The sequence below is a fragment of the Typopeltis vanoorti genome, chromosome 8 (genome assembly GCF_054136105.1).
Source record: "Typopeltis vanoorti isolate ZY-2024b chromosome 8, IOZ_Tvanoo_1.0, whole genome shotgun sequence".
Taxonomy (NCBI): domain Eukaryota; kingdom Metazoa; phylum Arthropoda; class Arachnida; order Uropygi; family Thelyphonidae; genus Typopeltis; species Typopeltis vanoorti.
The window spans coordinates 105494962-105509862 of NC_143556.1; the positions used below are offsets into that span (position 1 = coordinate 105494962).

General features: G+C 37.5%; 1 protein-coding gene across 10 annotated transcripts in view; it reads left to right on the forward strand.

Annotated features, from left to right (window-relative positions):
- LOC150104251 (uncharacterized) overlaps nt 1-14901 on the forward strand; it is a 1804220-nt gene that overhangs the window by 573105 nt on the left and 1216214 nt on the right. For all 10 annotated transcript variants that reach the window (XM_090396244.1, XM_090396248.1, XM_090396245.1 and 7 more), the window contains exon 12: nt 5324-5521. In XM_090396244.1, the coding sequence (XP_090252370.1) occupies nt 5324-5521 (198 nt within the window). The remainder of the gene's footprint in view (nt 1-5323; nt 5522-14901) is intronic.

Genomic DNA, 14901 nt, shown 5'->3' on the forward strand with positions numbered 1-14901 from the left:
GAGAGGCATGTGGTGAGGTTGTGTGCAAGGATAAAAAATTCAGAACTCCCTGGTGGACACAGGAAGTTAAAGAGGCAGTGAAGGAAAAGAAGAAAGCATATCAAAAGTTCCTGGCAAATAACTCAGCTTTTACTCTTACAGAATACAGAGACAAATGTAAGAAAGCTAAACAGTGTGTAAAACTAGCTAAACAAAAGTCATGGGAGGACTTTGGCAAGAATATAGAAAATAAATATCAAGAAGGTGGCAAAATATTCTGGAGGTTGTTGAAGAAGCTTAGGAATGGAGGAAAGAGTGCTGTAAAAGGAATTAGAGATGATAAAGGTGAAATGAAAACAGGAGAAAAAGATATCCTTGAAGTATGGAGTAATTACTTTGAAAAACTGCTAAATGAAACAAGCAGTGATGACAGCACAGTGATAAAAAAACACTGACCAGGCATGCAGTCAGGAATACATATCCATACTTGAAGTAGAAAAAGCCATCAAAGGCTTGAAATGTGGAAAGGCAGCAGGAGTAGATGATATTTGACCAGAAATGCTGAAGTATGGTGGTATAAGAGTCTTACAGTGGCTGCACTGCATAGTTCAGAAAGCCTGGACAGAGGGACGAATTCCCGATGATTGGAGTAGAGCTCTCATAGTACCCATATATAAAAAGGGAAATAAAACTGAATGTGAGAATTACAGAGGTATTTCCCTACTGAGTGTTCCTGGCAAGATCTATGCAAGTATACTTGAGAAATGGTTGAGAAGAATTGTGGAAGAAAAGCTTGGTGAAGAACAAGCTGGATTCAGGCCAAATAGAGGCTGTCAGGATCAGATCTTCACTTTACGACAAATAGTCGAGAAAGCATGGGAATATAACAAAGATCTGTATTTAAGTTTTGTCGATTTGGAAAAGGCATATGACAAGGTGCCAAGAGAGAAGCTATTCAATACGCTGCAGTTATATGGTGTCAATGGGGCATTATATCAAGCAATACTTAGTCTTTATTTGAGTTGTGAGTCAGCAGTTAGAATTGAAGGAAGTACAGGAAGATGGTTTAATGTTAAATCTGGTGTGAGACAAGGATGTACATTATCCCCTCTGTTATTCATTATCTATATGGATCACATTATGAAGGAATGTGGTATTAAACCTGATATCAAAATTGGAGATGTTAATGTCAGCTCTTTGCTTTATGCGGATGATGTTATACTTCTAAATAAATCCGCTACAAGTCTGCAAGATTCTCTGACTAAATTGAATAGCTGTTGTAATAGATATGGTATGAAGGTCAGCAATAAAAAGACAAAGACAATGAAAATAGGCAGAATCATTGAAAATGTCAACTGTGTTGTGAATGGAGAACCTGTGGAACAAGTAAAACATTTCAGCTACTTAGGCACAATTTTTACTGAAGATGGTAAACTAAATATAGAAATAGACAACAGAATCAGCAAAGCTGGTATGGTGGGAAGTCAATTGAATAAATTCATATGGAATAAGAAAGAAATTAGTCGGAACACTAAATTAGCTGTATACAAGACTGTGTTCAAACCAGTTTTAACTTATGGATCTGAGAGCTGGGTCAGAAGTAAAACACTTGACCAAAGACTAGAGACCGCAGATATGAGAGTCCTGAGAAAGATTAGAGGCGTGAACAGATGGCATCAATGGCAATATCATATTAAAAATGAGGATATTAGGAAAGAACTTGACATTGTCAGCATCCAGGAATGTGTTGGCAGAGCTAATCTCAGATGGTATGGTCACTTAAATAGAATGGGAGAGGAAAGATTAGCAAAACAAGTGTTCTCTGCCAGGTTGGCAGAAAAACGACCCAGAGGAAGACCAAGATATAGGTGGAGTGATACGGTACAAAGTGCCTTAGACGATAGAAATATGAGATCTGATAATGTTGGAGTCTTGACAAGTAACAGACTGATTTGGAGGAAAATTGTAGATAGGAAGTTAGTAATGATGTAATTTTTTCATGTAGTACTGTCATATCCTGTACACCCCTTGAGGGTACATGGCAGGAATTTGATGATGATGATGATGATTATAAAATATTAACGTGAATAAGAGGAATGTTGACTGACATATCAAAAATGGTATATAGGGGATGTGAGTCTGCAAGATTTAAGGTAACTAGTGATGTATAACAAGGATCAGTTCTAGGTCCACTGTTATTGAATCTGTACATTAATGACATTACGAAGGATTTAACATACAGCTATTTGCTGCTGATGCAAAGTTAGGTAGAGTAATCAGGAATGCAGAATGATTTGCATAGGCTAGAGGTGGTGGTGGCCATTAAATGGCGTTGATGTAGATGATGATGATGATTATTGCAGTTCACTGTAGTTGGATTGAGTGATGTTGACAGCTCCTTGGAGGTGTCACATAATAATAATAATAAATTGTGTGTGGGGAAAATGGATGTCAGTTCAGTATCAGCAAATGTAAAGTCATGCATTTGGTGTGATTAGATATCTGATGTTGTATTATATTGGTAGGATTATGCTAGAAGAAACCGATCAGGCTAGAGATCTTGGAGTTTTAGTAAACAGGAAGTCAAAGTTCAAGAGTCATATAGAAAAAATTGTAAATACAGTTTGGAGAATAATTGCAATGCCGAAATGAACTTTGACATGTAAAAATAAGGAAGCCATTTTGCCTCATTACAAGGCCTTGATAAGAACTCACTTGAACTATTGTGCACATGTCTTGTCTCTTGGTTTCTGTGCTGATTTTGATACAGTAGAGAGAGTGCAAAGGAGAGTGTTAAAATGATATCCAGATTGTAGAATATATTGATTGTGAAGACAGATTGAGAATTATAGGCTGCATATACACTAGCAAAGAGGAGAAAGAGGGGTAATATGATTGAGAGTTACAATCTTCTGAAAGGATTATACAGAATTTAAGTAATTGAATTTTTCATTTTATGGATGGTGGGGCAAAGACGTGAGGGTATCCTTGGAAGTTGAGAATGAATGCTATTAAGAAGGGATGAGGGTTAGATTTTTCTCTTATAGAATGGTGAGTGATTGGAATAGATTGCCGTTGTATGTTGTGTGTGCAAGTAGCATGAATGAATTCAAGAACAGGTGTGACAGCTAGTGTGAATTGAATTGTATGGCCTCCCTTGATGAGTTTGACTCCCTGATGGTGTCTCTTAATAATAATAATAACTTGGTGAGGTTAGTAATACTTTTTGGAGATCCTCTGTATCTTTTATAAAGCTTGAAACCAGTCTTGGTAGTGACTCGTCCCATAATGCACAGCAATATGTTCATCCAAAAGAAGATGTTCTGGCATTATTCAAAACAAGACAGTTTGATGTGAAGTCATCTGCCCCTATTTACATATAGCTCAGTTGTGAAGATACATCACATGCTAACTTTTGTGTCTTGTCTGGTATAATTAATTCTCATGACTTCTCGCTTATGCATCATCATCAGGAACCATGGGCACACTGTCTGTTGGTGTCTTATGCCTCCTTCACTATCTTCTTCCACCTTTCTTTATCCAGTGCACAGTGTTACACAATACACAAGTCCTTTATGTCATCTATCCATTCTCTGTATGGTCTACCTCTTCTGTTTACACCATCCATAATACCAAACATGAATGTCTTTATCTTCTGATGAAGATATGCATCTTATGTTTCCTAAATTCCAAATCTGTCCTGCGATAGAATATTGTTCTCATATAGGATGATGTACAACAAAAACCTCTATAATTTTTATGCTGTCCAGAAGGAGGCAACTAATTAGTGATTCCTCTATCATTGACTCACTCTCCGGTCACTTTCTCATGATGGTCTATTTTTGTTTTATGTGTCTTCTACATCCCCCCCCCCCCCCATTCATTGGCACCTCTGAACTCACTACCACCAGTCTTCTACTTTCCTTCAGGCTCATAAATATGTGAGCTATATTTGGTAGCATCCGGTTGCTATCTGGCTCCAAACATGACAATTCAACTCATTCTCGTCTTTCCACCTCTTTGTTTTTAAACAATCTTCCCCACTCAGTTGGCCTGATTGGCCGAGTAAGTAGCACACTTGCTCTCCAACCAACAGGTCATGGGTTCAAATCCTGCTGTAGGCTTGGATTTTTGTGATTTCCATACCTGGTGTACTGCCATAAGTTTTGATATGGTGCAGTATGACCTTTGCTTTCCTTGTTCTATTAAAAAACTGTAAATCATCATCATTTTTCCTACTCGGGCTTTCTTAAGGATTACAACTTTTAGTTAATTTAATAAATATATCAATTCCTTCTTCTCGACTGCTTAACTAACATGCAAAACACTGAATTGCTGTAGATTTTGCAGCCTCTCCTGTGTGGGGTTTATATTTAAAAAAATAATATATAATAATCATGACACATAATTCTTCTTTAACTATTTGTTGATTTTAAAAATATAAATTGATAAGTAAACTTCAACATGTTAACATAATGAAGTTGAAAAAAATCACACTGCAAGATTTATTTTGGATGACACAGTTTATTTTCACCTCTGTTCTTCATTGCAGCACATGCACTGCAGAATGAAGAGAACTGTACATTGAGTTTGAAACCTAATAGGTTTCTACATTCTGTATTAGATATATATAGTGATTTCTTACATTTTTGATGACTATTAGGTACAAAATATGAATAGAAATTCTTCTATTCATATAGAAGTGCATTCTGTAATAATATAGTTTTACTTTTTTTTTTGTTTTGTTTTTATATTTGCATTCATTATGGGACAGATCATTATTCATACAGTTTTCAAATAACATTTAATTTTTTAAACATTCTTAGCTGATTTGATCATTATTATTCCCATCAGACTTCCACGGAGTCAAGAGACTCGTTAAATTAAACTTTTTTTTTTTAAATTAAGCATTACAGGAAGAGTCACAACCCAGACTGTTTCAACTTTTATGGATGTCTCATCATTGGGAGCCAGATCCAGAAGAGATACCAAAATTGAATTACTTCAGAAATCATATATTTCCCATATACAAGTAGCAAAAAGCTTTGCAAACTGTATTTCCTTAGTCTCTCTCTCTCTCTCTCTCTCTCTCTCTCTCTCTCTCTCTCTCTCTCTCTCTCTCTCTCACACACACACACACACACACTCACTCACTCACTCACTACATACACAGCAATCAAGAAACCAGAAACCACCTTAATCTCTGAATTATTTCCATATTCTGAAAATATTTTGAATCTCTAGATAAGTAATTTATTTATAGTGATATAAATAACTTGTATAACAGTTCAATAAATAAATAAATTTGACAAATGTTACTTATTTTATATTGCTAACTTTGTAGGAAGAGCAGACACCTTTGCACATAGCAGCCAGGTTAGGAAATGTAGATATTGTAAGTCTTTTGTTACAACATGGAGCATCTGTAGATGCTACAACCAAAGATATGTATACCCCATTACACATTGCAGCTAAAGAGGGTCAAGAAGAAGTTGCATCGGTTCTTTTGGATCATGGAGCATCTCTTACAGCAGCTACCAAGGTGATGAAAATTTTTGATTCGTAATTGAACTAAATTTAAATTGTAATTAATTTTTAAATTATATTATTTTTATACTTAATATATATTATGTTATTATTATTTTGTGAGCACTACAAAGGCTGATCATGGGAGACCCAATCTATCCACACAATCTATTATACTCCTTGAACCCATTAACAGACAAGCATTCACAACTGACTCTGGCAACCTGTTCCACTCATTCACAACTCTCCAAGCAAAAAATCTAATCCTTGCACCCCTACTAACCACACCTTTATTCCACTTCCAGGGGTGATCTCCTGTTCTGGTCCTCTAGCCAAGTGCTGAAACATTTCCCCTGTATCAAACATATAAAACCCTTTAAGCAATTTAAATGTTTCATTCATATAATCTATTTTCCTCCTATCAACCAACTTCTGCAATTCACACACCTTCAATCTATCCTCATAGGAAACATTCCACAGACCACTCACCATCTTGGTCACTCGCCTCTGAATCCTATCCGCTGCTTCCTCATTTCCAAAAAACCAAGAATGGGCCAGATTTGAGCTCAGTAATCCAGATGTGGGTGTATCAAGGACTTATAAAGAGGAATAACAACCTCCTTATTTTTACATGTTAATATTTAATCCTGAATTTCATCCTGGAGAAGTCAGTTTTAATGCTAGAGGGATAGGGCAGGTTCGAGGTTTAGAGGTACAGGAGGAGAGTGTGTTTCAAATACTGAGTACTTTGGATGTCAGTAAAGCTGTGGGACTGGATGGTATTTCACCACGAGTTTTGAGAGAATGTGCTAGGGAACTGACCGTGCCTTTGACCTGGCTCAATGAAAGTCTGGCTACGGGGAAGGTGCCCATGGAATGGAAGCAAGGTAGTGCCATTGCATAAGGGCGGTAGCAGACTGGAAGTGTCTAATTATAGGCCAGTTTGTGTGTCATCAGTAGTTAGTAAGATCTTGGAGAAAGTAGTGAAGGACCGTATACAGCATTGGGCAGATGAGGGTAATGTTATCTGTGAGAGTCAACATGGATTTGTGAAAGGGGGCTCTTGTTTTAGCAATATACTAGCCTTTTATAATAAAGTTACAAGAGCATTAGATGAGGGTAAGGCATATACTGCCATTTTCTTACACTTAGCGAAGACATTTGACAGGGTGCGACATAATAAGTTGTATTTAAGTTGCAGCACATGGGTCTGGATGTCAGATTGGTCAACTGGATTTAGGATTGGCTGTCCGATAGGTATCAGAGAGTTGTGTATGGTGGGGCAGTTTCAAGGAAGTAGAGGATTACAAGTGGAGTCCCACTGGGACCCCACTTGTAACCCTCTGCTGGGACCTATATTGTTTAACCTTTATATCAATGACATTGTCAGTGGATTGCAAGGGGATATTCAGTTGTTTTCAGATGATGCGAAGCTGGGAAGGATTATTAGTAATAGTGCAGATGCAGCAGCCCTATAAAGAAGATTTGAATAAGCTAGATAGATGGGCAAATGAATGGGGGTGTCATTTTAATGCAGCAAAATGTAAGGTCTTGAGGTTTGGGAAACATCGATGGGACACTGCATACTCAGTGGGAGCAGTTATACTGGAGGAAGTAGGGGAGACGAGATCTGGGATTGATGATTGATAGAAACCTGAAATTTAGGGGACATATTGCAAAAGTGGTGAAGGTAACACAGAGGATTGCTGCAATAATGAGAAGGACACTGACCTGCAGAAATAAGAGGGTTATCATTCCGTTGTATAAGACCCTGATCAGACCACACTTGGACTATTGTTCTCAGATTTGGTCCCCAGGATTTGAAGGGGATAAATTAACTGTGGAAAGGGTACAAAGGCAGATAACAAAGATGGTTTCAGGACTGTACAATGATAGTTATGAGGATCGGCTGAGGGAATGTGGACTGCGGAGTTTGGTGGATAGAAGAAGGAGAGGTGATATGATTGAGACTTTACAGGGTTGACACTTGGGAGTTGTTTCGCTTGGTTGAACAACGGGAAGGAGTGATGACAAGAGGCCATCCCTGGAAGTTACGAAAGGAAACTGTGAACAAGAGGGTGAGGAGTGGTTTCTTTGCATGGAGGGTGGTTGAACCATGGAATGCATTGCCTGATGGTGTGATGAGAGCGAGAACAGTCAATGAGTTCAAGGAGTGGTATGATAGATTTTGTGTTTCTTAGGGGGGGACCTCCCCTCGATGAATCTTGATAGACTGTGTTTCTTAGGAAGGACCTCCCACAATGAGTCTTTTGACTCCATGGAGGTCTGAATAATAATAATAATATATTCTTCAATAGCAGCTACCTTAGCATTATATCCTCTAAACTTTATCTCTCTGTCTACCAACACCACTAAATGTTTAGCTTCATCAATTTCCTGGAATACAGTGCCATCAATATGATACACAGCTTGTATCTATTTTTCCCAAAATGCATAACTTTGGATTTTTCCACATTAAACTGTTATTAACTCATTTACTTTTGCCCACACTGACAGCCTATTTAAATCATCCCTCAAGCTCTCCACATCACCTTGATGTGGAGTGCTTGAGGTCTCCACATCAAGGTTCCACATCTAAAGCGCACACTACCTGATGTTATTGGCTGCTATTAAACGTATGCAGTGTCAGAAAGATCAGCACATGATAGCCTACATTTAATCAGGAATCTCATCCACATCGCAAACAGCCAGAATGAAAAATTAGTGCTTATCATTCTTTACAAGGAAAAAAGCTTTTGAGAGAGTAGAGCAAGGTCTTTGAAGTACTGAAAGCATTCGGATACTAGCCTCTCATTATTCAAACAGTCCATCTACTATACCCAGAAGCACTTTTTTGTCTCAAGATAAACCCAGATTTACCAAGTGTTGTATACCAGAAATAAATATTAATAAGGCTGCGGGACTTCATAATATAAATCACCACTTATTTTGAAGAAATGTGCCAGGGAGTTGGAATCTGATTTGACATATTCGTTTAATATGAGTCTTACATTAGGTTGAGTTCCAAAGGAGTGGAAGTAGGACAAGATTGTGCCACTTCATAAGGGAGGTGATAGAACTCAGGCATCAAATTATTAGGCCTATCTGTGTGTCAGGTGTTGTGGTTAAAATGTTGGAGAGCATCCAGAATTGAGTTGAAAACAATGGTATTATCTTTGATGGACAGAATGGATTTGCTAAAGGGAGGGAGGTCATGTTTTAGTAATCTAGTTACTTATTACAATAAGAGATGGATATACAATAGATTTTGCAAAGGCTTTTGATAGATTACCACCTGATTAGTTGATAGTCAAACTAGAGCAATTGGTGTTGGATATTAGACTAGTGCATTGGTTCAGAGATTGGCTATCTGATAGTTATCAACAAGTTACATGAGGGAGAGCAATATCCCAGAAGAGGAATGTTACTGGCGGTGTGCCTAAGGAGTCTGTTTTAGGGTCATTGCTGTTTAACCTGTATATTAATGATATTGGGGAAGATTTGGATGGTGATATGCAGATGATGCAATTGTGACGAACTATGAAAAATAGAGCAGATGTTGTGGTCTTTCAAGAAGACTTGAATAGATTGAGTGAATTGGTATGGTAGTGGGGATGGCAATTGAATTTTGCAAAATGTAAGGTTTTAAAATTTTGGAAACAAAGATGGGAAGTAGAATTTATGCTTGGTGGGGATATATTGTTGGAGGTGGAAGAATTAAGAGATCTTGTGGTGATGGAAGATACTGATCTAAAATTTAGAGGACACATTGCCAAAATTGTGAGATAAACAAGTATTCTGGGAATGAAGTCGAGTACAGTGACTTGTAGAAATGAGGAGGTTCTTGTTCCATTGTATAAGGCCCTGATCAGGACATGCATGGATTACTATGCACAGATTTGATGGGTTTTCAAAAGGATCAACAGATGTTGGAATAGGTCCAGAGGTGGCTGAGTAAGGTAGTTTCTGATATCTGGAATATTGAATATGTGGAAAGATTGAGAAGATACAATTTACAAAGTATAGTGGATAGGAGGAAGAGGTGATATGATATAGACGTACAAGTTGGCAAGGGATTGTTATAGGTGCATTGTTGAAGTGGTTTTTCATAAAATGGTGGGAGATCAGGGGAGAGCAACAGGTCATCCCTGGAAGCAGTATAAGGTGTATGTGAACAAGGGAGTGAGATGTAATGTTTTGAATGACTGGAATGCCTTGCCTTAGAGAGTGGTGTTTGCAGAGAATATGAATATGGTTAAGGCATGGTATAATGAGCTGCGTGTATGACAAAGGGACCTCCTAGATGTGGTTTTAACTCCATAAGATCTTAGGTTAATAATAATAATAATGATAATGATAATATATCATTTATAGTCTTGGCTCTCTGCCTCATCTCATCTCTATCATACCCCATGCAAGACACTGACTACATTTCCTATCACACTATTTTCTTCTATCCTTCTCAAGAACCTCTTGATATCCTTATGTTTTCCTTGTTCTCGGTCAAGTCATTTGTCATTTTTACCACTCCTAACTCTCTTGCTCGCTTTCTCTTCATATCCAACACCTCAGTCACCCTTTTTATTTTAACTCTAGGAAAACAAACCTTGTGTATCTTCTCGTTTGCCATGCCTCTAGAAATGAATCCCCATACATTATCATTCATGGGTCTTTCATACCGACATAATTCATTATCTTCTGCTTCACTCTTCCATGCATATCTACAATTCTCTTAATTTCACTTTTAATTTCGAGAAATGAGACATCCGTTTAATCTCTTCCCTCATCTCCCAATTCGGCCTTCAAATCTTGCATCGTTTTTTTGCTATCATTTTGCTATCATTCTCTCTCTCTCTCTCTCTCTCTCTTTATTCCTTATTAACTGTATAAATTACATTTCCATCTTCCCATGTTCCATTTTCTCCCTCCACACTATATCCCCTTAGTTGAAGTCTCCCATAATAATCGTTTGGCCTGCACTAAATGTGGTAATTTGTTGATAAATGACATCTTCCTCTGGACTCTCTGGTCTGTAGCAACATCCAACAATATCATATGTCCTGTTGGCCTCTATCTCATACCATACAGCCTCAAATGATCCATCTCCCCCAAAACCTAAAATTCTATTTTATTTCTAACTGTGGTTTATGTAATTCTTCAGCTATCATCCCCTATACCCCCTCTCCTGTCCTATTTTCTATAACCTCCTTGAAAATACAGTACCATTTACATTGTATCCTGACCATTTTCTGTCATCTGGGTCTCATTGATGCCTATAATTTTTAGCCATGTAGTGCTAATGCCAAAACTCCTCTCCCTTAATCCTGATACGTCTTGCATTAAAGTACATGCATTTCAACATCCCCTTGTATCCTCAATTACTCGTGTAATCTCATTACCAACACATTTAAATTGGAAAAATGTGAAATCACATTCAGCATTACATAATCGTTTCACGCATTTATCACAGGGTTGGCCAGGCACATGCTTAATTGCATTCCCCCTAATATTTCATTTTCCCTGGTTTTGCACTTCCAAACTCTCACTGAATAACAATTTCTCCAAACATCTAACTCCAAAATGATTTAAATGTAGTACCTCAGGAATATATAAGTTCTTTCATCCATCAGATTTGCTCCATACGTCAATAAACTGCTCACCATTCCTCTTGCATAATTTTCTCCTTAGCAATCATGGCCCTTCTTTTCAATTCTGTTCTATCATTCTGAGTCAGCATATTCACAACTTTTTACTTCCTTACTCTTCATTTTTGCTTCTTTCAGCAACTCTTTCATATCTTCTCTCATTGCATATTTCTTGCCTTTCAAATAATTTGCTCTTCCCATAACAATAATTTTTTTCACTTCTCCTTTCTGCATATACTATCAGCCTTACTAACATCCTTAATTTTTGCACCTCGGATGATAGCAAATAATAATGCATAAACTGTGTGCAGGAGGAATGTGCAATATTTCACACATGTAGTGACTTTTATGGATGAAAAGACTTATGTATGAATTACTGCCTGCATTGTAATGGATTTCATCATCCTCATCAAATTTCTGATATGTACTCTCAAGGGGGGGGGGTGTACAGGATATGATAGTACCACATGAGAAACTTACTCCATTACTAACTTTGTCTACAATTTTCCTCAAAATCAATCTGTTACCTGTTCAAGACTTCAACATTATTAGATCTTATATTTCTATCTTCTAAGGAACTTTTTACTGCATCAATCCACCTATATCTTGGTCTTCCTCTGGTTTTTTTTTCTGCCAACCTAGCAAAGAACACTTGTTTTGCTAACCTCACCTCTCCCATTCTGTTTAAGTGACCATACTACCTCACATTAGCTCGGCTAACACATTCCTGAATACTAACAATATTAATTTCTTTCTTAATACCCTCGTTTAATAGGACATTGACACTGATGCCATCGGTTCACCCCTCTAATCTTTCTCAGGACTCTCATATCTGTGGTCTCTAGTCTTTGGTCAAGTGTTTTATTTCTAACCCAGCTCTCTCAGATCCATAAGTTAAAATTAGTTTGAACATTGTCTTGTATATAGCTAATTTAGTGATTTGACTAATTTCTCTCTTATTCCATATAAATTTCTTCAGTTGTCTTCTTACCATACCAAATTTGTTGATTTTGTTGTCTATTTCCACATTTAATTTACTATCTTCCCTAAAAATCATGCCTAATTAGGTGAAATGTTTTACTTGTTATGTAGGTTCTCCATTCAGAATGCAGTTGATATTTTCAATGCTTCTGCCTATTTTCATTCTCTTTGTCTTGTTATTGCTGACCTTCATACCAAATCTATTACAAGAGTTATTTAATTTATCAGGGAATCTTGCAGACTTGTAGCAGATTTATTTAGAAGTATACCATCATCTGCATAGAGTAAAGAGCCAAGATTAACATATCTAATTTTGAAATCGGGTTTAATACTACTTTCCTTCATAATGTGATCCATATAGATAACAAATAACAGAGGGGATAATGTCCATCCTTGTCTGACACCAGATTTAACATAAAACCATCTTCCTGTACTTCCTTCAATTTTTAACTGCTGACTTATAACTCAAATAAAGACTATATATTCCTTGATATGCTCCACTGACACCATACAAGTGTAGCACTTTGAACAGCTTCTCTCTTGGCATATGCCGTTTCCAGATCTACAAAACTTAAATACAGATCTTTCTTATATTCCCATGATTTCTCAGCTATTTGTTGTAACGTGAAAATTTGGATGAATAAAGATGGATGAATAAAGAGATTAAGCATGTGATACAGAGAAAAAGGGCATTGTGGAGGCAGCATAAGAGAAGTGGAAATAACCAATTTCATGAGGTCTACATAGACCAGGCAAGGAGGGTGACTTGGTTAGTGAGAGTAGCTAAAGAGAGGTATGAACAGCAGTTAGCTAATGAAGCCAAAAAGAATCATAGGGAGTTCTTTCAATATGTAGCTAGCAAAAGAAAGAATGATTATGGAAAGATGACATTGATTGGAGAAAATGGTATAAAGACAGCTGTTGCAGAATGTGTGGTGGAGATACTTAATGAGCAGTTCATAAAGATCTTTAACTCTTGTGAATGTGACTTCATGGATGGATTGAGAGCAGTTGATAATGGGGAGGAGAGACTGACTGTAAGTGAGCAAGAGGTGTTTGGGGGGAGTTGAGTAAACTAGATGTAAATAAGGCTGTGGGACTTGATAATATATCACCATGTATTCTGAAGGAATGTGCCAGGGAGTTGACACCTGTCTTGACATAATTTTTTAATACGAGTCTTGCACTCGGTCAAGTTCCTAAGCAGTGGAAGGAGGGCAAGATTGTGCCACTTCATAAAGGAGGTGATTGAACTCAAGCATCAAACTATAGGCCTGCCTGTGTGTCAGGTGTTGTGGTTAAGTTGTTGGAGAAGTTTGTGAGAACTAGGATTCAGAATTGGGTTGACATCAACGGTATTATCTTTCATGGACAGCGTCGATTTGGTAAAGGGAGGTCATGTTTTAGTAATCTACTTACTTATTACAATAAAGTGACTGCTTCCTTGGACAGAGGAGAAGGATACACAGTAATATACTTGGATTTTGCAAAGACATTTGATAGATTACCTCATGATAAGTTGACAGTCAAGCTAGAGCAGATGGGGTTGGATATTAGATTAGTGCACTGGATTGGAGACTGGCTATCTGATAGATATCAACAAGTTGTGTATGGGGGGTGCGATATCCAGGAAAAGGAAAGTCACTAGTGGAATGCCTCAGGGGTCTGTTTTAGGGCCATTACTGTTTAACTTGTATATTAATGATATTGGCAAAGATTTTATTGGAGATATTCAGTTGTTTGCAGATGATGCAAAGTTGGGACGAACCATAAAGAGTAGTGAAGATGTTGTGGCCCTGCAAGAAGACTTGAATAAATTGAGTGATTGGGCACAGAAATGGGGATGTGAGTTTAATGTTGGAAAATGTATGGTTTTAAAATTTGGAAAAGAAATATGGGATGCAGAATTTATGCTCAGTGAGAATATATTGTTGGAGGTAGTGGAAATAAGAGATCTGGGGGTGATAGTGGATAAGGATCTAAAATTTAGGGGACACATCACCAAAATTGTGAAGACAACACAAAGGCATCTGGGAATGATGCGGAGGACACTGACGTGTAGAAATAGGGAGATTCTTGTTCCGTTGTATAAGGCTTTGATTAGGCCACACAGGGACTATTGTGCCCGGATTTGGTCACCAGGTTTTCAGAAGGTTGAAGAGATGTTGGAAGGGGTCCAAAGTCGACTGACTGAGGTAGTTTCTGACCTCTGGAATGTTGAGTATGAGGAAAGATTGAGAAGATGTAATTTGCAGAGTCTGTTGGAGAGGAGAAAGATAGGAGATATGATAGAGACCTACAAGTTGGTAAGGGGTTGTTATAAGATCAATGGTGGAGAAGTTCTACAGAGAATAGTGGGAGATCAGGGGAGAATCAGAGGTCATCCCTGGAAACTGTATAAAGACAGTGTGAGTAGGAGGAGTGAGAGCCAGTTTTTTTTCGTGCAGAGTTGTGAATGATTGGCTTGCCTTGCCTGAGAGTGTGGTGTCTGCAAGGAGTTTGAGTGTGTTTAAGACACGGTATGATGAAATATGTGTGTGATAAAAGGACCTCCCAGATGAGTCTTTGACTCCATGAGGTCTTGGGTAATAATAATAATAATAATAATAATAATAATAATAATTTGATCCTGACAGTTTTTGGCCTGAATCCAGCTTGTTCTTAACCAAACTTCTGTTCCACAATCACTCTCTACCGTTTCTCAAGTATACTTGAATAAATCTTACCAAGAACATTCAGTAGGGAAATACCTCTGTAATTTTCATATTGT